At 43.9% G+C, this 26,575-nt stretch overlaps 1 protein-coding gene across 1 annotated transcript in view; it reads right to left on the bottom strand.

Annotated features, from left to right (window-relative positions):
- The window catches only part of HMCN1 (hemicentin 1), a 157,206-nt gene that overhangs the window by 39,206 nt on the left and 91,425 nt on the right, over nucleotides 1-26,575 (bottom strand). The window contains exons 42-64 of the mRNA XM_056497859.1: nucleotides 26,011-26,107; nucleotides 23,843-23,965; nucleotides 22,114-22,275; nucleotides 21,263-21,544; nucleotides 20,686-20,853; nucleotides 18,106-18,219; nucleotides 15,668-15,754; nucleotides 14,725-14,916; nucleotides 13,839-14,012; nucleotides 12,808-12,921; nucleotides 11,198-11,343; nucleotides 9,526-9,676; nucleotides 8,624-8,827; nucleotides 7,014-7,127; nucleotides 6,025-6,212; nucleotides 5,487-5,583; nucleotides 2,762-2,923; nucleotides 2,458-2,571; nucleotides 2,172-2,374; nucleotides 1,871-1,952; nucleotides 1,584-1,715; nucleotides 1,214-1,363; nucleotides 24-183 (exon numbers count right to left, since the gene is read on the bottom strand). Of these exons, the coding sequence (XP_056353834.1) occupies nucleotides 24-183; nucleotides 1,214-1,363; nucleotides 1,584-1,715; nucleotides 1,871-1,952; nucleotides 2,172-2,374; nucleotides 2,458-2,571; nucleotides 2,762-2,923; nucleotides 5,487-5,583; nucleotides 6,025-6,212; nucleotides 7,014-7,127; nucleotides 8,624-8,827; nucleotides 9,526-9,676; nucleotides 11,198-11,343; nucleotides 12,808-12,921; nucleotides 13,839-14,012; nucleotides 14,725-14,916; nucleotides 15,668-15,754; nucleotides 18,106-18,219; nucleotides 20,686-20,853; nucleotides 21,263-21,544; nucleotides 22,114-22,275; nucleotides 23,843-23,965; nucleotides 26,011-26,107 (3,416 nt within the window). The remainder of the gene's footprint in view (nucleotides 1-23; nucleotides 184-1,213; nucleotides 1,364-1,583; nucleotides 1,716-1,870; nucleotides 1,953-2,171; nucleotides 2,375-2,457; nucleotides 2,572-2,761; nucleotides 2,924-5,486; nucleotides 5,584-6,024; nucleotides 6,213-7,013; nucleotides 7,128-8,623; nucleotides 8,828-9,525; nucleotides 9,677-11,197; nucleotides 11,344-12,807; nucleotides 12,922-13,838; nucleotides 14,013-14,724; nucleotides 14,917-15,667; nucleotides 15,755-18,105; nucleotides 18,220-20,685; nucleotides 20,854-21,262; nucleotides 21,545-22,113; nucleotides 22,276-23,842; nucleotides 23,966-26,010; nucleotides 26,108-26,575) is intronic.

Here is a 26,575-nt window from a genome sequence, read left to right as displayed (position 1 = left end):
AAGTGCCTGCTTATTTTTCTTGCCTTATCCTTTGTAAATCATCGCTGGCAATTGTTTTTCCGTCCTTCAGCCACTGCACATCCGGGGTGGGCACTCCAGTGGCATTGCAGAGCAGCTGGACACTCTCTCCCAGGAGAACACCAAACTCACTTGGCATCTCAGAGCCAGCAATGCTGGGAGGAACTGGAAATGCACCATGGAGGGAAGAGAATCAGCAGTAAGAAATGTAACCTGAACTAGAGACAGCACCAGCACTTAATGCAGCACCTGGGCAGGTTCTCAGCAGCTGTGGCTGCCCCTGGACCCCTGGAAGTGTCCAAGGCCAGGCTGGACAGGACTTGGAGCAGCCTGGGCTAGTGGAAGGTGTCCCTGCTCACGGCAGGGGTGGGACTGGATGGACTTTAAGGTCCCTTCCAGCCCAAACCAGTCTGGGAGTCTGTGACAAACATCATCGTAGCCCTGTGAACATCCTCACTAATTCCATCCTAATCAAAGCCATTTCCAGCCTGCATTCCCAAGGAACAAGGATGACAGTTTTGCTATTCATGAAGTCAAAACTGTCAGTCCCACTAATAAGTTCTGAGCATTTCAAGCAATTTCAGACCCATTTGATCAAACAGCCAGTTCACATTCCATTCCCAAACCTGGGGGAAAACTGACAGGCAGGGGTACACCAGTGCAATTAGTGGGGATGAGTCATTAGGAACAGAGGAAAACACAACAGTTGCAGACTAAGTAAGGGTGATTCACAGCAAGGCAGGAGACAATTCCATAACAAATAAGTGTTTGTCACTTGAGGTGGGGGTGAGGGAAGTATTCCTAAGGAAATTCTGGCAGCAGGTCTTTGCTAACTCTTCCCACGGCACAATAGGTACCACTGCTCCTGAATCCATCTCCATGTGCTGCTCTGCAGCCAAACAAGGCAGCTCCAGGGCTCAAGAGGAGGAAAGATGTGACCAGCAGCAGACACATACAACCTGCACAACTCTGTTCAAGTTCCATAGTCAGGGCTTAAGGATATTCTTTTCCATGCAAATTTTGAACCAGAAGTATTAAATTCTCCAACCACTCTCCCCTCTGGTTACAAAAGTAATAGTTCAAACTCTCCACTTTTCTATGTGGTTATGTGACCTCAGTGTCCCTAGCACACACAGTGTCACGTTCACCCAATGTTCAACAAGCTCTGTTCCCTGCATCCTCCCCCATTTCTTACCTTGGATGGAAAGTACATAGGTTTTCTGAGCTTTCCCCTCTGGATTGGAGGCAACACACGTGTAGGTGCCACTGTCCAGGAGCTGAGAGCGAGCGATCTGAAGCTTGCTTCCACCAGATAAAATATGAACCTCAAGAGAATCCAAGTTTTCTGAAATACATAAACAAGTCATCATTCCAAACCAGGATACAGGGAGCAAACATCTTTTTTGGGAGAAATTGTTCCATCGAAGTTTCAAAATAAAGGTTCCAATCAGTTCTCATAAGAGTCTGTCTAGAGACAAATGGAGAAACACAAACCAGGCAGCAAACAGCAAAGTGGAGCCTCAAAGAGGGAAAGAAGAGGAGTGAAAAGCATGAGACAATGTTACCTATTGGTTTTCCATTCTTAAGCCACACTAACGTGGGTGGAGGAATTCCAGTAGCATCACACACAAAGGTGACAGGATTACTGATGGATTCACTGACCAGCTCTTGCTCAGGGCCTTCTATACTTGGAGGCACTGTGAATTGAACGGAAGCAGCAAGAATGTAATGTAAACTGATTTTGAATTGAATGGAAGCAACAAGAATGTTATGTAAACTGATTTTGAATTGCCTAATCTGCTAAGTCTGTGCTGTTATAATAACTACTGTAGATGATGCAGAGGGTGCTCACCATAAACATTGAGATGGAAATTTTTATCATCTCGTCCTGCAATATTTATGGCTTTGCACACATACTGTCCTGTGTCAGAAACCTGAAACAAAAACAAGTTTTAGAAGAAATCATTATGGATTCTTATCTTAACGCTACAGTTTAGCGACATTAACAACCTGTGCCTCTGCCAACTCAAAGTGAGACTCACAGGATGAAACACATCTTTGCAAAGCAAGCAAAACACACCACGAAAGACTGAAATAATTGCTTGGCAGGGGCAGAGCAGTGGCAGATGCAGCCTCCCCCCAGCCTGGCCCACCTCTGCAGCCTTAATCCTCAAGCTCTGCCCGCCTGCCAGGAGCTCTGTGGCAGCAGAGTCGGGGACGAGGCGGCCGTTCTTGTACCAGGTGATGACGGGCGCTGGGATGGCGTTGGACTCGCACTCCAGGGTCACAGGGGTGCCCGCTCGCACACTCAGCACCGCCACCGACGCTCCCCCCTGCGCCTTGATGCTCGGGGGCACTGGGGAAGGAACCCACACTCAGTTCTGCATTTAAAGGAGATAAACCTCCCCACACTTTCCAAGAAAACAGTAAAACACCAACCAAGGACAGTTAGGAAGCTCTTCTTCTGACTTTCCCCAGCTTGGTTCCTGGCAGTGCAAGTGTATTCTCCACCATCTGACAGCTTGGCTCGGGGAATCTGCAGCATCCGAGCACCTGGAGCGAGGAGAGAAGGCTGGAGATTTGCTCAGGGGTGATTGTGTCAATCCCAAAGGCTGCTTTAGGATTACAGGTGCAACAGGCTGAGCACGGGCACTGTGCCCCACGAAGAGTGGCCATGGGCCTTATCAAGACAAACCAGACAGAAGCTGAGCCTGAAGGCTGCAGAAAATCTGAGATTCCTCACCAGGCACAATGAAAGTGTTGGAATTTGAACTGATAGGCTTTCCATTCTTGAGCCAGCTGAGATCAGGAGGTGGAAAGCCCGTGACCTCACAAGTCAGAGAGATTAAATTATTCACCACCACGGTCAGATTCTCAGGGTTAGTCCCAACAACACTTGGAGGAACTGTGGAGAGAAAAATACATTAATAGCATCTGTCACTGCATCAGCACAGGATTTCCCACAAGATCCTAATTTACTACAATAAAGCTGAATTGCTGTGTTTTGCCAAAGGCCCAGGTTGCAAAGATCTTTCACATCCTATGAATGGATCCACTCCTTTCTGGATGCATCTGGAAATGACTGAAACGAATCTAATGGTCACTCCTGCTCCTGCACTTCACAACAATGTCAGCTATTTCATTTGCAGTCCTGTGCTGCAGGCCTGGGAGGGCTAACAAACCCACACAAGATCCTGACAATGCACTGCCAGTTTTCTAACACTGCTCATGCACATTTGCTGTGTGAGGCAGGACAGAGCAAATTCCCATTGTCAGGATATGCAGGATTACTATCACTTATTCCTGATTCTTTGCTGCTCCTGTTCTCTCTGGAACACTCCATTTTCCACCTACAGAGACCCCAAACTTACTCTTCCTGACACAGTTCAGAGTTGTTCCATCCACCAGACAAACCTGTTGCTTACAAGTGAGCTAAGCACTGGAAAATCCTGGCATGAAGCATTTTGCTCCAAGGGGTGCATTCCTTAAGCTTACAAGTCCCAGAATTTTTAAATCAAGAACAGTTTGACATGTGACCTTTCTACAAGAACGATTTAGAATGAAAGAACTGTAAATCTCTCCTTTTAAATAACCCCCAAGCTCTAGTTGCCATGTTTTTGCAGTGGGGATATATAAAACACTTAAGAGGAAAGCAAAAGCATGTTCTTGGCTTTATTGTATGGAAAAATCATTCCAAAGAACACACGGACTCCTCCTCTTCGAAGACAGAAATGTTGAAGTATTTTGGCCCATCTCCCCCTGAAATGCTCCAGCTGTTTGCTGCCACTTGAGTGACACAAACCAGTCATTAAGGCAAGTTTATGGCTCCTCTGGGCACTGCACAAACAAGAGCAGTCCATGTAAATGGGGAATTCAGTCCATATTTTTCAGCTTGGCATAACTGAAGAATATTTCCCTGATAAAGAGGATAAAATGGTTCATAGAGCAAGTGGAGAATTCTGATCTGACGACATTTGACAGTTACTTATATTTATTTACTTTTACAATTTCTTTTCCACAGATAGGATTATTGGCAGTGGGTAATTTAATGTACAGGGTCAAATCTCAGCTGCCTTTAATGAAATTTGCCTAAATTGTATCAGTGGGTGATTTCAATTTCTGCAGCAACAAACACCCACAAATGTACCACAGGTAATCTACATATGGAAATGTATCTGTACGTGCATAAAGACACAGTCACAGACTCAAATATAGCACTCAGAATAAAAATTATCTATTATTCCTTCTATTTTAAATCTGGGTGCTTATTTCCTATGTTTAAAAGGTGTTGTATTAATTTTATTACCTCAGCTTGGAGATATTTTCAGTTTAATAAAGAGAAACATCTTTAGTATTTTATTTAAATTTATGAGAGCAGTTCTATTAGAAACGCATAAAAATGCTGGGAAATAGCCTTTTTTTTTTGACATGGACAAAACACAGGTCCTGCTGCTTACTGATAATGCATTTTCCTTAGTGCTTCATCCAGTGTGGTCTTTTCCTGACCACCTACAATCTAATTTTTCAAATAAAAAGGCATTAAGAAAAGTAGACCTAAGTTTGTAATACTGTTGAGTTAGAATTGAAACTTCATGCAAATATTTCTTTTAAGAGAACCCTATTTAGCCATAGTTACTAAAACCAAATATTTTTATGACAGAAGTTTAAATTTAAATACAAATGTCAGGAAAAGTGAAATATTTTGACTTAAAAGCAAAACTCACACATCAGGAAATCTGGACAGATTCCACTGTCTGTCCAGAAAATAACTTCTCAGAGAACAATTCCAGGGCAAATTCTTCCCATGACAACACTATTTTTGGCTAAATGCATTACTGAGTAGCAAAAAGTGCTATGAATCTGTGCCACGTAGTAGGTAAATTTGTTGCATGTGTGACAGAGGAAAAAATGCAATTATTCTGTGTGCAATAAACTGACTCCTTACATTCCTGGGATGCTGGTACTGTCTTTAGGTGGCAGAAATGACAGCCCTTGTTTTCTATCAGTTAAAGCAGAAAAAAATGTAGCTGCCAGTATTCCTTGTTAGGTTGAAACATGGAACTGTGCAGAAGAATTGGTGGGAATGGTGCTTTTTTGTATCTTTGTTTAATGCTTTCTATCATAAATTTCTTTGAAAAAATGCATTTTCTGAATGTATCAAAACAGGCTATAATCCAACCTGTTTATAATTCATAATTCCAGGGCTCAGCAACCCCCACAGGATAAACACAGCCACCACACCAGGCTCCCTCAATAATGATTCCCACTTTTCTGGAACACATATGAGGAGCAGTATGTTGTCAAGTTACTTTAAACTGATTTTTGAGTTCTGGTCTGTCAATCTCCATCACACCCAGTAGGACTCCCAGAAATGAAGCTGAGGGGATCTAAGCACTCTGCTAAGAATAACACATCCAAGCTGAACCAGCATTTGACAGAAGTCAGAAGTTAAGGATGATGGTATTTACCATGAACATTGAGGTTAAAATACTTCTTGGCACTTCCAGCTATGTTTTCTGCAATGCAGACATACCTGCCAGTATCTGTTATTTGGGAATTCAGAATCTAAGGCAAAAAAAAAAGACAAAACATGGTTTTGGAGCAAATATATAGACAACTCACTGCCAAAGAAGCAAGTGCAGCAAATTTTGCAAATTTTGCAGCAAATCTGCTTTCATGATTTTTTGAATTTCATTCATCAATGGGAAGTTCTTCAGAATACACTATTCTCACTATTTTCTAAAAAAAAAAAAAAAATTAAAAAAATCAGTAATATTTAAAAGCAAGTGATTTCAATGGATGTGGTTCATAGCATGAACCCACAAATGGCTGGATTTGAGGAACGACATGGGAGTGAGAAGCAGCAAGGGACACAAAAAAAGGACAAAAACACCTTATATGTTTGCAGCACCTTGTAGAAGAAAGAAAATACTTCCTACTCAGCAAAACCAGACAGTATTTTGTTGCCAAAATCCAGTTTTTCCACTATCAAAAAGGTTACACGACCTGTAGCCTCCTTCCATTGGACAGGAATGTGTGCTTGTCATCCTCTGCCAGGAGCTGGCCATCCTTCTGCCAGGTGATCCTTGGGGCAGGGCTCCCACTGGGAATGCAGTCCATGGCTGCCTCCTTGCTCACCAGCACAGTCACCTCCTCTGGAAGGTCCCCATCAGCCCCACTGATGGATGGGGGAGCTGCAGGCAGCGAAGGCGAGAAGAACACACACTCAGCACCTTTCAAGTGGTTGTGAGATCAGACTGGGTTTGCAGGAGGAAGGGGTGAAACCTCCAGTGAAAGATAAAGCCATCCCATGAGTAGTTCAGCTGGAACAACTCAGCACAACTCCAAGGAGAACTACAGAACTGCAGCAGAACTACACTTATTCACAGCACACAGAGAGGAGGAGAGGTAAAAACCCATCTTCCAGTTATTCCACTGTTCATTGCCATCAAAATAAAAGATTATTTCCAAGGCAGGACCCCTTTGTAACAATAAATCAGTATTTTCAATGGTATAACACTGCCATAGAGGCAAAGAAGTGTTTCCCAAGGCTAAAACATTGAGTACATCAACAGACACAAAAAGTCATCCAAATGGTTGTGCAGGCATTCATTAATCTAAATCCTCAGCTCCCTTCAGGCTTCAGGAGTTCTGCAAGTATTGTGGAAAATGATGACCAAAGTAAAGAGAGAAAAGTATTGGTCACAATTCTCAATGGGAAGCTGAAGAAAGAACAAGAGACACCAAGACAAAACCTGGATTTTTTACCTGCACTTTTCTTTCTGGTGAATGGTGAGAGCTGTAACACAAGTGAGTTCCTATAATAATACCCTACTCACACGGAACTAAGAACACCAACACACTGCCCACACAACTCTAGCACCCCAAACACCATGCCATTGTTTACAAATAAACATTAAAAACCCCAGGACTCTGGTGGCTGGTTATCTTGCACAGACGGCCTGTGTGGCACCCAGAGGAGAAGGGGAGCTCACAGAGCACTCGGACATCGTAGTGGATGGAGTCCTGCCCCGCCTCGTTGACCGCCACGCACGTGTATCTGCCGGCGTCCCCCGCGCGCGCCCGCGCCACCTGCAGTGCCCGGCCTCCTGCAAACACAAACCCAGGCCAGCATCAGGCACCCCTCACCAGAGACTGAACAAGCAAATCCATGAATGGTCAGCATTTGGTCTGAATTTAAGTAGCTAAAGGTTTTTATTTCTGGCTACTTCTTCTATACAGGCAGACAGTTGGAGTGCAGCCATGCCCATACTGAAATGTTAGAAAACAGCAATTAATTCTACATAAAGGAAAAACATGCTGCAGCAATATGCATCCAGGAATTACCCTTCCATCAAAAATAGAAATATTTCTCAATAAGATGGCACAGAACTAATAGGCAAAAGGAAATATAAGCACAATATTCCATTCCAAACTGAAAAGACTCACCTCTGAGGCTTAGAGGTACTTTTCACTCTATTCTTCATAAAAGCATAGCCATATCAATACCTTCCGGAGAGGAAATCTTAGGAATACACTTTGGGAGTATTTGTCATTGCTCTCTCAAGAGATGGAGAACATGGATAGGCAGGTGTTCTCCTTTTACCACTGCCCTTCTTTAAACACTCCATCCCAAACCACCTCTGCACAGCAACACTCATGACTGCAGGCAGCTCTTTCCCTTCCCCACGAGCTTAAGTAAGAGATTATGGCCATTTTTCTGCTGCAAACATGCTTTCCATGCTCGTCCCTTTTCTACTCCAATTATCTTTTTGTCAAAGAAAATTTAATAAGGAAATAAATCAGGAACACAGAGAGAAGGTATCATTGCTGTATTTCATTATGCAACACACTGAAGTGTGCAAGGCCAGGCTGGATGGGGCTTGAAGAAACCTGAGATAGTGGAAGGTGTCCCTGCCCATGGAAGAGGGTAGAATGAGATGGGCCTTAAGATTCCTTCAAACCAAACTGTTCTGAGATCCCATGATTGACTGTACGAGTTCAGTGGTGACATTAACACTATTTTAGGGACTACTTCTTAAATTAAAGGAAACAATTTAAGGCCAAGGACTGGAGAGAAACATTTCCAGCTAATGAAGTCTGAAAAGAACATTAAAGAAGCACTCTGAAGAGGAGAAGTGTGTCACCATGAGCACTAAATCCATTCCTTAATCATAGAATGGTTTGGGTTGGATTGGACTTCTGAGATCATCCAGTGCCATCCCCTGACATGGGCAGGGACACCTTCCACTATCCCAAGTTGCTCCAACACCTATCCAACCTGGCCTTGGAAATTTTCAGGGATCCAGGAGCAGCCACAGCTTCTCTGAGCACCCTGTGCCAGGGCTTCTCCACCCTCATAGGCAATAATTGTTTCCCAATATCCAATCTAAACCCACTCTCTTTTAATTTGAGTCCATACCCCCTTGTCCTGTCCCTCCAGTTTCCTGTCAGCCCTTTCAGGCACTGCAAAGCCACAATGAGGTCACCCTGATGCTTCTCTTCTCCAGGCTGAACAATCCCAACTGTCCCAGCCTTTCCTCACAGGAGAGGAGCTCCATCCCTCTGCTCAGTGCAGGGCAGAGAGTGCCAGTTGAACACCCACCTGGCAGGATGAGCACTCTGTCACTGGAGCTCAGGGGATGCCCATCCTTAAACCACGTGAGCACAGGGGGAGGAACAGCATTGGTCTCACAGTACAGTGACAGGGGGTTGTTGACAATCACATCTCTACTTTCTCCACCTCTTTCTACATCTACCATGTTCCCAGCTTCCCATTCCCTGTAAGGTTTTTGGAAGCTAGGAGGAACTGTAACAAGGAAGAGGAAAAACGTTAGCATTTTTCAGCAGAAATAACTGGTAAAGTTAAGAAACAAGAAGGTTTTGTAATGTTCAATAGCAGTAATAAAAATTAAGTGTATTAAATCAATCCCTCCCCCTACTTTAAGTTGCCCAGGAAAATTCTAGTTCTTCTAGAATGAACAATTGAGCAATTTACTGAGTATTTTTTGAAGACTAATAAATAGCAGTGTAAGATGACCTGGTAACAAACACAGAGGGTATTCATCAACAAAAATAGTTAAACAACGAGGTATCTGGTTTCACTCAAGCTCTCATTTTGTCTCAATTTTCAGAAATTACTCATGATTGTTTCCTTGTATTTACACACAGTAGGCCAATAGAATGCTTATGTCTGGGGCCTCTAAATACTACTCAAAACAGAAAAATAAAGTATGTCTTAGTTCAAAACTAATTAAAATTTTTCATGGCATTTAGAGGAAGATCAGAGTTGCTATGTCATTGCACTGATTTCAGAAACACAACATATAAAAGAATAATCAAACACAAAATGTCAGCAATGAGCAAAATATCTCTGAAATTAAAGCCAAACAAAACACAAAACCATTGGGTTTGACCACGCAAGGGTAAAGGACCTAAAATTATTAATTCAAACATCCCAGAATACTAGAAAAGCAGGCTACCAGGAGAGTTTTGTTACCCTTTTACCTTGTATATTTACATCAAACTCCAGCTCATCCTCCCCAGCAATGTTGGAGGCCAGACAAGTGTAGCGCCCCGTGTCTGACACCTGGGCCTCCTTAATGTGCAGGGTGTGGCCACTGCCCTGGATCAGGACATGCTCATCTGCCTGCAGTGGCTGCAATTCAATTCAAAAGAAAATGAATGATCAGCAATGAACACACCAGAAATAGCCAGATTTGTGGTAGAAATATGAGTAAACTCAATCAAGCTCCAAGTTCCTGGAGACAATTTTCTTTTCACGCCTGTCAGAAACTCTGCATCTTCATCCTTCTGATGGTGGTGGCTGGTCTCCTCAAGGATGTGATTTTCCATCACTCCTAGCCCCAGGAGAGGAGCAATGCCATCCCCATCAGGCCAGGGCTCTTATGACATTGGATCCAATCAGGCTGAGCTCACTGGCCAAGTTTCCAATACATGGAAAACTCCCAGCTTTCTGTGAGGTGAACAAATGGATCTAATCCATCCTACAGATGTGCTGCCCAGCAAGGACACAGCTTGAACATGGAATGGACAGAGCAGCAGCACAGAGAGGCACAGGATTAGATACTCCTGTGCCCAAATGTGGCTCACACGTGACAGCAGAGGCTGCAGTGATGCAGCCTGTGTGTCCAGAACACATTAGATGTGCTCATCTACATGAGCAGCCTGGTCTAGTGGGAGATGTCCCTGCCCATGGCAGAGGTGGAACTGGATGGGCTTTGAGGTCCCTTCCAACCCAAACCATGCCATGAATCCATGCTTCCATGATTAGGGAGTCAGCACTGAACTCCTGGCCTGCAGGGGACAATTCATTCAGTCTGTGGACAGGAGTGAGAGCCTTTCACCCAGGGCAGCCCACTGGCAGTCAGGTATGCACAGCCACTGCCTTTGGGGACCTCTTAACTCCCCAAATTGAGTTCTCCTTTGGCAATACAGCCAGGACTCCCAGGGATCCCAGAACAGCAGGGCACACTTGAAGCAGCCAGAGAGCGATCATCCAAGTTGCTCCCTCATGCTCGTTAAATCCAGGAAGAGCTGTTCCATAGTGAGTGCCCAACCAAGAACAGCTCAAGCAAGAGATTATACTCTCCTTTCTTACAGAAGAGCAGCACAGTTCCTTTTTTACTGATTCCCATGCTGTATTTCAGTGTGTCCCCATGGCCCTGCCCTCCCCAAGCTCTCCAGATGGATTCATGAAGCGCTGTGTGTGGCAGGACTTGAGCCTCACCCCCCAGAGCAGCCAGATGCTCTTGTGGCTTTGTGAGCTCTGCCAGCACCGAGGGGGAGGCTCTGCAACTTCTACAAGGGCAGCACTTGAGGGAACCATCTGTGACAGAGCCTTTGGGGCTTTACACAACAGCCAGGGGCCCTGTGGTCACACCATGGGATGCTCCTGCCAAGGACACTCCCTCTCACAGCCTGGAAACTCCAGTCCCAGTGCCTCAGGCACTGCCAGGCACCCACCAAAAGGCAGGATGTCATTTTCAGAGCTCTGGGTGACAGCTAACATGCCACACTGCCAGGCAGTGACTCTGCCAGCAGCAGGGAGCGAGGGTGACTCCTGCTGCCCTGCATGGATGCTATTTTCAGGGACAGGGTACACACAGCTGCCCCTGTCCCACATCCCCTCAGAGGAAGGAGTGAGTTTGTGACTGGCCTGTCCATCCTTGTACCAGCTGATGGCAGCAGCAGGAATGGCATGAGCTTCACACTCCAGCGTCAGGCTGTGGTTCACTTTGATCTTCACCTCCTTGGGGGACAGCCCTGTCCCTGAGATATCCCCTTTGGCAATGGTGGGTGGAACTGCACACAGACAAAGGCAGAAAGGGGAGAGAGACTGTTATGGCTTACTGGCTGCTGCAGCATTTCATCAGTAACTAAAAGAAGGGAGATCCCTGATGATAACCTCCAGGAAAGCAAGTGCATCCCCCCAGTAAACTGCCTCTTGCCCACAGCCAAATTATTACGTTATATATACTTACATATACATATATATATATATATATATATATATATATACACATACCTACATATGTATTTTAAGCCACTTTTAGTACAGGTGTATTTCTATAGAAATACAAAACTGTGTTCAACACTTTTAAACATGCAGGTTTTAAACCTGCAAACCTGACTACAGCCCTACCTAAACTACAGCACTTATTACGTGTCTGGCTTCAATTCCATAAAGTGCAGGGTATTGTAGTCATTAAAAAGTGTTTTAATGGAAACTAATATTCCCAGAAACATGTTTGATCACAAGTCCACACTCAGGGTAGCTGGTCAAAACTCAATATTTCCACTGAAATCCCACTGTTGCAAAACCCTGTTTCTTCCTGAATCAAAAGGAAAACAGAATGTTTCAAAATTCTTCAGCTACCCCCCAGCTTGGTCTCATAATATTTTTGAAATTATGTAAAATGCTTTCAGAGCATTTTCTACTCTTTTTTTTCCACTGGGAATTTTTAAATACTCCCCTAATACTTACAGTACCCTAACAACTGACAGTTGTAATGGCATTTGGGGGTGGAGGGCGTTACATTCCCATATAGCCATGCATTAGTAATGAACTCTTTTGTCATCTTCTCATTACTCCAAATCCATTGGGGCCTTAGTGTAATTAAATAACAGTATGGTTACTGTAAGGGAGCAAACCAATTCCAAATCAGACTGGGAATTAAAAAAAAAAAGGTAAAAAAATCATGCTTGATTGAGCCCATAATGAAGCGTTTGAGCATCAAAATTGATTATTTAGGTAGAAATTCTCAAAGGATATTGTACTGATGGAAAAATTTGAATGGGAAAACTTTTGTGCATATGGAAGCTTATAGAAGGATATAAAAATAGTATCCTCCAGTTTTACTTTCCTCAATAAAGTGTCTCACTAGATGTTAGAGGCCCTCTCCTGTTTTTCTAAAATGGTTTCTGTGCTCAAGAGATTCTCTGCTCATGTCTCCCACTTTGCTGTACTCATGTGACTTGAAAATCAGCACAAAAAGCAGCATTTCAGAGGAAAATGGAGTTCAGTATTTCTTAAATGTCCTCCCCTGGGTGATATAAAGGTTTTTAGCACAACTGTGGCATTGCAAAGGATGCAATCAGCTTTTCTGGTGTCTTTCCTCCAGCAACGCCAGGAGCTAATACAGATGTTTGCTGAGCAAAGCCATTAGTAGGAAACCTTGTATTCACCAGGACAGACAACACCGCAATGGGGAAAAGGGAGAAATGCAAAATTAAAAGAAATTTCAAAAACTGAAAGCATTGCCATACTGTAGACTTTCACTTCATAGTGCCTCAGTGTCTCTCCAGCCTCATTTGTGGCTATGCAGGTGTATCTTCCAGCACTGTCCTGCTGGGCATTCAGGATCTGCAGGGTTCGCCCACCTGCCAAAGACACCAACCTTTAACAGCACTCACACCATACTCTTGCTTCCCAGTTATTTAAATACTTCCTACAGCATATTTCCAATCCTTTGGTCCAAAATCTGCTCTTTGAAAGCAGAAAATGTGACTGCTTAATACCGTCTGTAACAAATGAGTGCCTGATTCATGGCAGTGCTGTGGATCTCAATTCCTGCTGCTTATGGATTCTTGGGAAATTTGTTAAGAAATTTCTCAAGAAATTTGTGCAGGGAATTTCTTGAAGATATTTAGCTAGGACTCATTCTTTCTCTGAACACTTGCAGTTAACAAGGTAAGGTACTTGTACATCTACAGTACTCCAGTGTTCCCTCTGAAGCTTGTTTCCATTTTCCATCTCCACAGGTACAACGGAAAAATTATTCTAATAACTAAAAATGGCAAACTACTAATGACCTATAAAAAACCCACCTCATTCTCTTTAATAATTTATATCTCTCTCCATCTAATTTCCACACTTAATTGCAATTCATTTATATTTATCATTAACTCATATGAATTTTCCCATCATTTTGTTTGATGGTACAAAAGGATGAATACATAATAAAACACAATCAGTCAACTGTAAAGCACTTAAAAATTATTGGAATAGGAAGTGCTAGAGAAGTACAAAGAACCCCAGAATGGTTTGGGTTGGAAGGAACTTAAAGCCCATTCATGGGCAGGGGCATCTTCCACTATCCCAGCTTGCTCCAAGCCCCATCCAGCCTGGCCTTGGATATTTCCAAGGATTGGGCAGCCACAGCTTCTCTGGACAATCTGTGCCAGTGCATTGCACTTAAGAAAAATATATCCTTTTTTTTTTTTTTAAAGAAGTCTGCAACAGAACAAATATGCAATAAAATAATTAGGTGTTATTTCCCAGTAAGAACAGAGTTTACCTGGCAGAACACGGATGTTTCTGCTGGACTCTAAGGGTTTCCCATCTTTCAGCCAGGTGATGGTGGCTGGGGGGTAGGAATAAGCTTCACAGACCAGCGAGGTGGGGCTGTTGAGGATAACAGTGACATCCTCGGCATTCCCTTGGCTGTTTGCTCCCACAATGCTTGGAGCCACTGGAACAACAAAATCTGTAACTACAGGGAGGAAAGCTCTTCTCTGAAGAGCCTATTTCTGGTCCCTGGTCAGTCTAGGAATCTGGCTGCAGCCCCAGCTAGGTGGGAGGCAGTCCTACAAGGAGCACCAAAACCCAGACCCAGACAACATTCAGCTGGATTTATGTTTTGTCCTGAAGTCAAGTGATCCCAAATCAGTGGAATTCACTCCCACCCATGCCTTTGTCAAGCTCAGGTCCCCAGGAAGCCAGCCACTGCTCCTTGAGCAGAACTGTTGCTTGATGATCCTGGAAGGAGGGATGAGCCTAGGAACAAGTTGTTTGTGGAAAATAAACTCACCATTGTTTGCACTTTGTTGTGCAACAATCCTCATGGAAAAAAAGAAACAAAACAAAATGAGAAATGCAGATGGTTTCAGCTTTTCTGAAGAGATCACAATCTGAAATGCTCTTCAGATGCTCCTTCCTTGAATCACAATTCCCCATTCCATAGGGACATGTCCTGTGAAGGTTCCCTATATTCCAGCTCTGCTGTCTAAAGCACAGCACTGGTTTTTCTATTAAACCACTACCACTTATCGATTACTAAGATGTAAAATTCTAATCACAGACAGGCAACCTGTGCACTGCTGTCAATAAAGCCCTACAGAATTCCAACTGGACTCTGTTCCCGAGCTGCCTGCTCCTCTGGCAGAGGCAGCCCAGCTGCTCACCCAGCACGTTGAGGCTGTAGGTTTTGCTCCTGTCCCCAGCAGTGTTGGATGCCAGACAAGTGTAGCGGCCCGTGTCCAGGAGCTGTGCCTCGGAGATGTGCAGGGATCCCCCGCTGGACACGATCCTGGCAACCCCAGCCTCCACCAGAGCCTGCCCATCCTTCAGCCACGTCACCTGGGGCACGGGGTTCCCTTGATGGAGGTGGGAAAATGGCAAACATCAGCTGGGGCAGAACCTCTAGGATATACTAAGATTTCTGAGAAACAGGAAAATACAGTTTCAAGTGTGCTTTTCATGTGCAGGTAAGAAGGTGTGTTCATCCCTAAACCTTCAGAGGAAAACTGCACCTTCTACAGGAGCACTGCTCCAGCCACTGCAGGAGGATGCAGCCACCATTTAATGGGACTGCTACCAACACCCTGATTGACTGACAGGCTGTCAGGTTGTATTCTGAGTCTGTCAGGTTGGGATTGTTCTTTGTAATACTGTATTTCTGTTTTAATTTTCCTAGTAAAGAACCGTTATTCCTCATTCTCATATCTTTGCCTGAGAACCCTTTAATTTCAAAATTATAATAATTTGGAGGGAGGAGGTTTGTATTCTCCATTTCAAAGAGAAGCTTCTGCCTTTATTGGCAGATACCTGTCCTTCAAACCAAGACAGAAGAGAAGTTTCGGAATATGCATTCTGAAGTCTCAGAACCTCCTCAAGTGATATACACCTTCTCTGAAATTCCACAGGCCTTTGGAGAAGAAATATCACAGCAACATCCCTCTTGGTCCATCTCATCCACCCTTTACAATAAGTGCTCAGTCCTGCTCTAAGCACCAAGTTAAATCTGAGATTTAGACTGAAATCCCATTAAAAACAGGCTGTGCAGCACCAGCAGTGATCTAACCATGGCTTTGATGAGCAAAGGTGAATCATAAACTGTTCTTTTACCTGTCACCTCACACACCAGGGTAACTCCATGCCTCTCCTTCACTTTCACATCTTCCAGTGCATTTTCCCCCACAATCCCTGGAGGCACTGCAACAGGCAAGAACACAACATCAGCATGGATTCTGTGCAACACTGAAATGCAACAGGCTGCTTGATGATGGCACTAGGAGGGATGAGCCCGGGAACACAGGTTAGGAAAACAAACTCCTTTTTGGTTACACAGTAACTGCCATAAAAAACCAAAAGCATTCCCAACAAGTGGATGCTGTGCCACAGCTTATCAATGCTCTCTGCAAGTACAGCTAATTCCATATGGGAATGAACAAACTACATAGATCTAAATGCACCTTGCTATGGTACAAATTACATTTCTCTAGGGAAGCAGAAGATAAAACCCCTAAAATACTTATCTCACCCACCCAAGGAAACTCCTACTGTATGGCTGACATGTTTCTGAATTATCCTGGTCAACTTGTGCTTTGGATGAGGAGGGCAGATTATGAGCATGCTGGGGAGTAGCTTTGGTGGTTAAAAGCTGTGATCAATTACTTCTTTCAAGGTAGAGGCATTTGTAGATTGAACCAAAAGAAACTGGCACTACAAGTTGAAGTAGGCATGGAGTGTAGCAGACTGAAAAGGAGACCTGTAGTTATTAGAAAGCAGCTCCATCTCCAAGAGATATAGGAAATATTGTAACAAAATGGTCAGAGTATGGAGGCAGATTTATACTTTAATAATCTTGCAAAATACAAACTTTCAGCCTAGACAAGAGATCTAAAAAGAAAGGAATTAAATATATATTTAGCAGCTTATTTGTGATCTAGCTTCTTGCTGGAAAAAAAGTTTTATAAAAGAGTGAATCATGGAAATATGCAGAATTCATTGTCAACAGAGACAAGAATGTTACACCAGATTTCTGGTATGAAATGAGAAATAATGAAGAGTTCAAACTAGAGCGAAGGAAACAAATGGGGGGAAACAGACCTTAAAATCATGACGTTCAGGACTTAAGCCAGAAGTTACTACTATTCATAAACAAAGACAGCAACTCATTGCTTTGACTCCAGAATAATACAGTAAGTCGTCAACACATCTTAATTTCAAAAATATGGCAAAGCCACACCAAACCCTTCACAAATATATAAATATTGTGCTTATTGCACCAAGCTCTGCCTGCAAACTGCTGCACCTCCTACAATAACCCAGAAAACCCCTGGCATGCTTGTGTACAGTTCCCACTGACAGTGACTGGTAAGGATTGTGCCACTGTTAGGCCCCATTCCAGGAATTTCCTCTAGAAAGACAAAGAAATTACTGGGGGGAGGGAAGAGAGGACTGAACAATGGAATTTTCCACTTGAAATCGGCTTCACTGAGCATTTTTCTTCAAGGAAAACAAAGACTGTGCAATAGAGATTCCCAGAACCCTCAAGAACACCCTGCTACCAAAACCCTCCAAAGAAAACAGTCAGACAATGAATGCTTTCCAGTGTTTATCCATCTCTTCCATTCTACCACACTTACACTTCCATGAGCTCATCAAATACACATGAACTGACTTGAATGGGAATTATCATTTACAGGCACAATATGTCCAAGTCAGCTGAAGGCAAGGGAAGATGAGGGTCCCCAGCACCTCAGAGAAAGGAAACTGAGAACAAAATTCCACACAGAAATGCTGTGAGAAAACCTGTACTGTGCCAGGCCTGACAATTACTGATAAAAATAGCAGTTACTAAAGCAAGAAGTAGTGTTTTCTGGGGAAAATACTGATTGGCAAAATTAATCAATGTGGTAAAATAATATATTAAGGGTTCCAAATAGCATCTAAAGACCCTACTAGGCAACTCCTGGTCTAAATACATCAGCAGGGTCATTAGTTTATATATCACATTGGTTTATATCCTTTGTCATACTAAAGACTCTGTTGATTGAAGGTTTCCACTGTATTGGAGTTGGGATTGCTGATCCTGGAGAAAGCTCTGGGGAGAATTTGGAGCCCCTTCCAGGACCTCAGTAGGTTTCAGAGAGCTGGAAAGAAACTTGGGACAAGGACCTGGAGAGACCTGACAAGGGAGAATAGCTTCTAATTGCCAGAGGGCAGGGATAGATGTGATACTGGGAAGGAATCCTTCCCTATGAGGGTGGTAAGGCTGTACCTAGGATAGTGGTGTACTTTGTGGTGATAGAAGGAGATGTGCTTTAAGATTCCTTCCAACCTAAACCCTTCCAGGTTTCTATGATTGTGTGTAGGAGAAGCTTCTCTTTACAAGCTGATTTTCTGCATGTGGTATTAAAATAAATTAATTTTTTTTTTGCCCCTAAGGATGTATGTTTTGGCATAACATTTTTTAAAATACCAGCAAAGTACGCAGAATGTCTTCCCATTACCATACAAACCCCTCTCTGGTGCTGCCCCAAACTCAAGCAGGTACTCACCCAGGACAGACAGGTGGAAGTCCTTCCTGGCCTCCCCTGCAGCGTTGGTCACCACACACGTGTAATGTCCCTCATCTGCCACACCCACGGGGCTGAGCCGCAGTGTCCTGCCCCCTGAGACAGCCAAAACAGCATCAGAGCCCTGCTCTGCCACCCAGCACCACCTGGGCACACACACACACCCTGCTCTGCAGCCAGCACCATCCCAGGGCTGGGCAGGGCACACACACACACCCTGCTCTGCCACCCAGCACCACCTGGGCACACACACACACCCTGCTCTGCACCCAGCACCACCCCAGGGCTGGGCAGGGCACACACACACCCTGCTCTGCCACCCAGCACCATCCCAGGGCTGGGCAGACACACACACCCTGCTCTGCCACCCAGCACCACCCCAGGGCTGGGCACACACACACACACACCCTGCTCTGCACCCAGCACCACCCCAGGGCTGGGCAGGGCACACACACACCCTGCTCTGCCACCCAGCACCACCCCAGAGCAGGGCACACACGCACACACACCCTGCTCTGCCACCCAGCACCACCCCAGGGCTGGGCACACACACACACACCCTGCTCTTCCACCCAGCACCACCCCAGGGCTGGGCAGGGCACACACACACTCTGCTCCACTGCATGGAATTCATGTATCTGCACTTGGGATGTGGCAGGAATGCTGTGCTTGCAACACACACTTCTGGGCAGGAAACTGGGACAGCACACAGTACCTCAGACAGCAGGGTTTTCACTCACAAGAGTGCTTTGCTATACTGAGATTCTAGATGAATATTCAGGAAAATTAATAATGCCTCAGCAATGCTTTTTATATGTGTACACACAAAAATAAGCTTATTTCTATAAACACCTTGTTTTATAAATACCCTTAAGGTATTTTCATATGTATAGATAAGGAACAACATTCCACTTCTGCCTTCTAGCATTTGCATTAATTGTGGCATCAATAATAATAATAATAATAGCTGATAATAGCACTGGTTTACATGCAATGGTTTAAAAGAACAGATTCTTCTTAACTCTGTAGTTGTCAAATCACCTTTGTACAGACATGTTCATTTAAAAGGAAGATTTGCAGGAAGATATGCAGGAAGCATCATCAAAAGCAAACATCAGTATCTGGACAATGCTCTCAAGCACTGGGTGGGGTTGTTGGGGTATCCTGTGCAGGACCAGGAGTTGGACTGGATGGTCCTTGTGGTCCCTTCCAGCTCAGGATATTCTGTGATTCCATGATCTGAATTAACTGACTAAAAGCTGCCAGCAGTGTGTCCACACATTGAAATTATCTACAATGCCAAGTATGTTTTCAATCAACAGAACTAAAATCTTGCTTTGGCAAAGTATTTAACTCCAAAATTAGTGGAGGATTTTTTTTGTTGTTGTTTTTTACATCTGCAAGCACAAATAAAGCTCCAAGTGCCATGCTGGCCACAGTTCACTACTACAACGTGTAGCTTTCTGAAGCACAAAGCCTGGAGGAAAACAGAGCCCTGAGCCCTGGCGTGTTTCCCCTCCCACACAGCCAATATCTAAAGACAATAAACATCTTTTTGTCTCTCCCTTCCTGACTCACTATCCAGGAGGTGAGATTAGAGTGGGTGTAGAAAGCAACAGACAGGACAGAAACAATCAAGCCCAGAAGATGTTATTTTTGTTGATGGCAGCTTGACACTGAAGGGAATGCAGAGCAGCTCCCAGAGCCAGGTTCATACTGGGAAATAATCACACACACACTCCTTTTTCCACACACCATATGCAAAAATGGAAAAGCAAAGGACAGGACTATCTGCAACATTAAAAGCTGCACTCATTAAAATATCCTGAAGCTTATCAGCTTCAAATGCAGTCTTAAATACCTTCCAGGTCTTTACTTGTCTGATAGTTTTCTTAGGTTCATGATGCAGGGTTTGCATGGTGGCTATCACAGAGTACTAGAAACTCCATCAAAACTTATTGTCATGAAATTCACAGAATCACTGGGTTGGAAGAGACCTTCAAGATCATGGAGTCCAATTCATGCCCTAACACCTCAGCTAGACAATGGCACCAAGTGCCATATCCAATATTTTTTTAAACACACCCAGTGATGGTGACTCCACCACCTCCTCAGGCAGACCATTCCAGTACTTTATTATTCTTTCCATGAAAAACTTTTTCCTAATATTCAACCTGTACTTCCCTCTGGCACAGCTTGCAACTGTGTCCTCTGGTTCTGTTGGCTGCTGCCTGGTGAAAGCGACCAAACCCATCTAACTACAACCACCTTTCAGGAAGTTGTAGTGTGATAAGGTCACCCCAAATTTCTACGTGCCAGTATCAAGATGATGAGCAGTGCCAGAGATGCCTTTACATGCATTCATCTCTGAGGCTCCCTTTGGTTTCATATACAGACCCACAGAAATTAAAGATTTATCATTTTTTCTTTCAAAGATTTTTCCTCTTTGAACACTAAAAACAACTGTGAAGCAAAAGAGGTGGAGAAAAATAAATAGGAGAGCTAATGAAGTGCATTCCTGGGCACGACAAAGTGAGATGTTGCCATCTCCAGCTTTTGTACCTGAGAGGATTCGAACTGAGCTGTTCAAGGTGATAGGCAGCCCATTCTTGAGCCATGTTATTGCTGGCAAGGGGATTCCTGAGGCTTCACAAACCAGGGAGATGGGATTCTTCTCCACAGTGCTGATGTTTTCAGGTAGCTGCAGGGAACCACCAATACTTGGGGGAACTACAGCAAGGAGTAAGGAAAAGCCACACTTCAGAGCAAATACAAACTCAATTTGCTTACAAAATTGCTTTTACCCCCTTTGTTATTTTATTCCTCTGGGCCTGCTTTGAGCAGCGTCTGGCAGCTCCCAGCTAAGCCCTTTTCACCTACACCTGATGTAAAAAACTGCAAACTTCAAGACCAGAATATAGAGAGCGCCTGAGTTTGTCCTGACCACCGTCCACCTCCAGCTCCTACAACTGATATTAACAGAAAGAGGGCTACAATTTTAAAATACTCAGGAGTTATAAACTTGGATTTGGGCTTTTCCTAACCCTCCAACTGCAGATTCAGGAGGTGCACTGAGCTCCCCACCACTGCTTGGCCACCCAGTGGTGAGTTTCCATGTGCCCAGGTGCCCCCCACTCACCGTGGACGCTGAGGTCGTATTTCCTGTCGGCCAGCCCGGCGGCGTTGGTGGCCACGCAGACATAGCGGCCGGTGTCGGATACCTGGGCACGCTGCAGCCTCAGGACACGGCCCCCAGCCAGCACTGCCACATCCCTGCTGCTGCCCAGCGCCCTCCCATCCTTCAGCCACACCAGGGCTGGATCAGGAATGCCCTGAGCCTCGCACTCCAGGGACACTGAGCTCCCCTGCGTGACAACGACCTCCGACGGGTGGGGACCGCTGCTGGAGATCGTTGGTCGAGCTAGGGAAGAACAAGGGACACAGTGTAGGAGTCAACCTGAATCTTCACCTGCTGCCAAGTCAATTTTCCAGAGCAGCAAAGCCAGTAAAAGGCAAATCGCTTCCTTTCCCCCTCTCCCATAGCATAAAGTAAAAATGTTTTTTTAAAATGCAAACAAGAGAAAAAAATTAAATTTAAAAAGACTCCCCCAGCACTGTCAATCCCCCTACAGATTGTGAGATTGTTTAAAAATACTTCCTTTTATTCCTAACAAAAATACAGTAAAGTGTAAGGGAATGAAAGGAAGTTCAGTCAGTCATCACTACTGCAGCTTGGGGACAAGACTAAAGGGGTTACATCCATGGACTGTGCACTTTCAACAGAGATATGCAATGTTTTGGTCAAGCTACAGGTCCAAATTGCCAAAATTTTAATGACATTTTAATGACACTCTCCTTGAACTACCTCTAAACTGTCCTACAGCCAGCACTCTGTCTCTGCAGAACCTGCAGCTCAACATCAGTGCCTGGCTCACTCCCATAGCGTTACTGCAGAGCTGGTAAACCATGATCAGTTTTCCTGGCACTCACTGTACACTTGCAGGCTGTACTCTTTGGTGGCACTCCCAGCCACGTTTGAAGCAACACAGGTGTAAGATGCAGCATCAGACCTGTCAGCAACTGCAAACTGGAGCTGTCTGCCCCCAGACAGCACCCGCACCCTCCCCGACGGCTCCGGCACCACAGGAGAACCTGCAAGAGACCTTCTGTCATATAAGGCCACACAAGTGGCCAGGAGCAAATGAAAATCACATGGTGTGAAGTCCAGTGGCTCATTCAAAAAGACTGAGTTGCACAATTGCCCATTTTAGAAGTACTCTGTCAGAGTTTTTCCAGAGAGCAGGAACTTGGCACAAGCAGGTCCTGAGGACTTTCTGTATTAACCACTGACTTCATGGGATACCCTGAGCTAAAGCACACTGACTCTCCCTCACATCCATGCAGAGTTTGGAACACCTCCACTAAGCAGAAAGCACAGCACTTTCAGTAAAACATGACTCATTTTTCAGTGTATAATTGTCTCACACAGAACAGCCAGTGCTTAGAAACGTGTAATTTAGGTTTCACACCATCTGTGTGTTGTGTGTCACAGCCTTCTTCTCAGGAAATCCTCAGCAGAAACATGACAGCAAACTCTCACTGCATTCTCTGAGCAGAATCCTCAAGTCTTGCTGAGTAGACCTCAGATTATCCATCTTCATCTTTCCAAACTGCAGGGAGACTTTGTGACGGAAGGAATGCACCTGCCATGGATACTTCTAACAAACTTAATCTTTGTTTCCCTCTTGTGCATTTAAAGTCCTCTCCACAAAGTGCACCAAATGTCAAACATGGGGAAAAATATACTCCTCTTCCTTTCTAACTTTCTAAGTCTCCTTCCTGCCATTAAGTGTACACACATTAGCAGTGCATTTACATGTCATACAAGGCCCTTCTGGCTTCCAAGAGACAGGGTTTAAAAACAACTTCCTGTTCTCTGAAAATGTTATGCATTGGAATAAGAGTTCTGTAATTAAAACCTGCTCTTTCCATGAACCAAAATTAATTAAAGCAAGTACATACATACATATTGAATTGTGCTGCTTAGAAAAACAGAAATATAAGTAAGGTTGATTAATAACGCAAGAATTACCACACTGGAAGAGTAAATTATCTTATTTTGTCCTATATTCTGTCTCCAACAGCGTCAATGCTTAACAGAAGGTGCTGAAAATAGCTAGCTTTGTCTGCCCATTCCTAAAGAGGTGTTTGGTGATGTAACTTTAACCCCTAAAGCAAAAGGTGTGCAGACTACTCTTGACCAAGATTGGGTGAGAGAAAGGGTTTGGTGAATCCCCAAAGAAATTACTATAACTACGTGCATTTTCAGCACTTGGCAGGATGCCATGGCTACAGATTAAAAACCAGCAAAGAGAATCTTTATTATGCAGTGGATCACAGGGCAGAAACTCAACTCCACATCAAGGGACTCCCAGTGACCCTGGCCCTGACATCTGGGATCCACAAACGAGTCTTAGAATCCCAGAATGGTCTGGGTTGGAAGGGATCTTAAAGATCATCTCATTCCAACTCTCTGCCATGACACCTTCCACTTGCTCAAGAGACATCTATGCTGGACTGGAACACTTCCAGGGATGGGGCACCATGCTTCTGTCCTGTTGCCCCACACCACCCAAAATGTACACAAGATGAAAAGAAAACTCAGCTGGTCAGAATTGTCCCACTTGCTTTATAAAACAGACAATTGGCAGTTACCCACCATTCTTTTTCCAGGTGAGACTGGGTGGTGGGATGCCACTGGACTCACAGATCAGGCTAATCAAGCTCCCTTCAGTGACTGTCAGCTGAGAGACATCATCCAAGCCAGAAATACTTGGTGACACTGCAAAGAAAAGTCAAATAAGCCTGAGGTCAGCCTTTGAAACAACACACTGTCAGCCAGCAGTAAAACCCAAATGCAAATCTCTCCCATTCAGCTCTGAAGAAATGACAAGAATTGTCTCCTCAATGCTAACCAGGCCCTGGGTAGGGAACAATACACTTGGGAATGACTGCACCCATCCTTCTGGGCTCTAAGGGCTGCTGTATGCACAGGCTTTATTTTGGGCTGCCTTTAATGGACTTCACTGAACAAAGCTGGTTTGGGGAACTTTGTCAAATGACTCCAACTATAAGAGACTGCCTCATTCATTACCTCAGCTAATAAACCCACAGAGATCACCATCAGTGACTTTTAAAATTCATTTTAAAATACATTTTTCCTTTGACTTTTTCCTGCATCAGCACACTGGCTGCCACATCCAAGGATATGGACCCCACCCCTCTGATCACCTTCCTGCAACAGAAGGATCACTTTGCTTTACAGCTCTGTGACTAAACCAGAACCAGCTGCAGACAAAGGGCACCAGTGTTTTACTCTGATTCTTCAAGTCATAAAGCACTTTGGTTCGATCCCTAAGGAAGGGATAATTGCCTCTTAGGAATCAAGGAATCATTTCCATCAGATGAAAACAGAGTAGGTAGAGACCAAGAAGAGAACATAGGTTGAATTTGGCAAATAAAACCTCCCAGGTGAACAATTTATACAGCACTTTTTTTAATGCATATGACAATAGCCAGCTTTTCCTTCTGACACCTCCAGCTCTCCAGCAGCAATCAGATGTTTGGGGTTTGAAACAACATTGCCAAGGGCCTTATGGTACCGTCTGCTTTATCCTTTATTTGTCCTGCTTCCAGCCAGGACAAGCCTGTGCTATTCCGTTCATTTAACTCATGGGCTGGCTCCTGGATCCACACTTAGAATACACCAATACTCAGAGGATACATTTCCTGGATTAAAAATTTCAAAATATGGCAAGGGCATAAATGAAAACTGTAATTCCAAACAATTATCCACAGATGGCTTTCACAGGCAGCCTGTGGTTTCGATCAAGCTTATCCCATCAAAGCTGCTAACTAGCAAAGAATTATCCCTCCACTCAAATCCTACTGGAATGATCTTACTGCAAAGGAACAAATCTAAATCCCTCCAGCAAAGGTCCTGTGCAAAAGTCTGGGAGAGAGAGGAGAGCAAAGGTTGATCCGCACAGTAAATGGTATTTGCTTCAGCATGGGAAAATGGCATGGTACTACAGCACCCACCCCTAATTTAAATGCCATGAATGGGTCTTTTAATAAAGACAGACTTAAAATCTGTACTGAAACATATCATTTTAGTGTTACAAACCCTTATTGGTAATTCTAGTCTTGTGACTCCAAAACAAGAAATTGATTTATAATAGTAAAACAGGGACATTTCAATTTGCATATGAGAAGAAAATGATGGTGCAGAAAACCCCCTCAAAAGCAATTATTAAAATAATGTCCTAAGCCACATTTACTATAAAGCCATAGAAAAAAATTATTAAAGCTGTTTTAGGATTCAGCACTAATAAATTTGTAGAGCAAATAAAGCTAGGTAAAGCAGCTTTTATTTATCTGAATTTCCAATGCTTCAGCATTTCAATAACTTGAAAGTTGGTATGTTACTTTAAATGGCATTAAAGCTATGGATCCAAACCAGGTATTTATTATAGAATCAGAGATCACAGAATGGTGTGGGCTGGAAGGGACCTTAAAATCATCTTGTTCCAACCCCCTGCCATGAGAAGGGATGCCATTCACTAGTTATAGCTCTAACTACTCTCATTCTTGCAAGCTCAACAAAGGCCTGTAGATATATAACTGGTGTTAATTTATAATTAAATTTAAGCAATTTGAAAAATGTGTTCACTGCCTTGGGCCTGTTTAAGTACAGCAAATACAACATCTCCCTGCATGAGCCTTAGCAACTGAGTGCTGATGTACTACAGAGGATTTCAGGGTCTCACATTGTAATTCAGCTCTGAGCTTCATTCCCGTTTCTGATATAAGCCTCACAAATCTTACCCCAAATATTGACATTGTAGTTCTTCTCAGTTTTCCCAGCAACATTTGTCGCTTCGCAGGTGTAGCGTCCAGCGTCCTGCACTTGAGCTCCTTCAATCTGGGGAACAAAAGGAAAACCTGGGTTTCCTCTTCCTACATAATTATTCATGGTTTCAATTTTATTTTTACATATGTCTCCCTGAATCTTGTGACATATAATGTAATTCGTGTAAAGTTGTACAATAATGTAGGATAAGCAATGTTTGTATGAATAAAATATTAAAGAAAACTCAGAAATCAAAAAGAGGACCACAGAAGAAAAGGACACAGACTGCTTCATCACATCATTGTAACATCCAACAAAGGCAGGGCAGCCCAGATTAACAATCAAATAGACATGGCCCAGCGGAGATGGCTCTGTCCAGGGAACATCCAAACAATGAGAGCCCGACAAGCACCCACGATTAAGATAACCAGAGCCATGGAGAAAAATACATCTGAATGCCAGCTTCCCATAAACCAAGACCTGCAAGATACATCTGAATTCCATCTTCCTGTAAACCAGAACCTGCCTTCATCAGAATTC

This window comes from Oenanthe melanoleuca, chromosome 8 (genome assembly GCF_029582105.1).
Source record: "Oenanthe melanoleuca isolate GR-GAL-2019-014 chromosome 8, OMel1.0, whole genome shotgun sequence".
Classification (NCBI taxonomy): domain Eukaryota; kingdom Metazoa; phylum Chordata; class Aves; order Passeriformes; family Muscicapidae; genus Oenanthe; species Oenanthe melanoleuca.
Note: the sequence above shows the minus strand (reverse complement) of the source record. Positions and strands in the feature narration are given on the sequence as shown.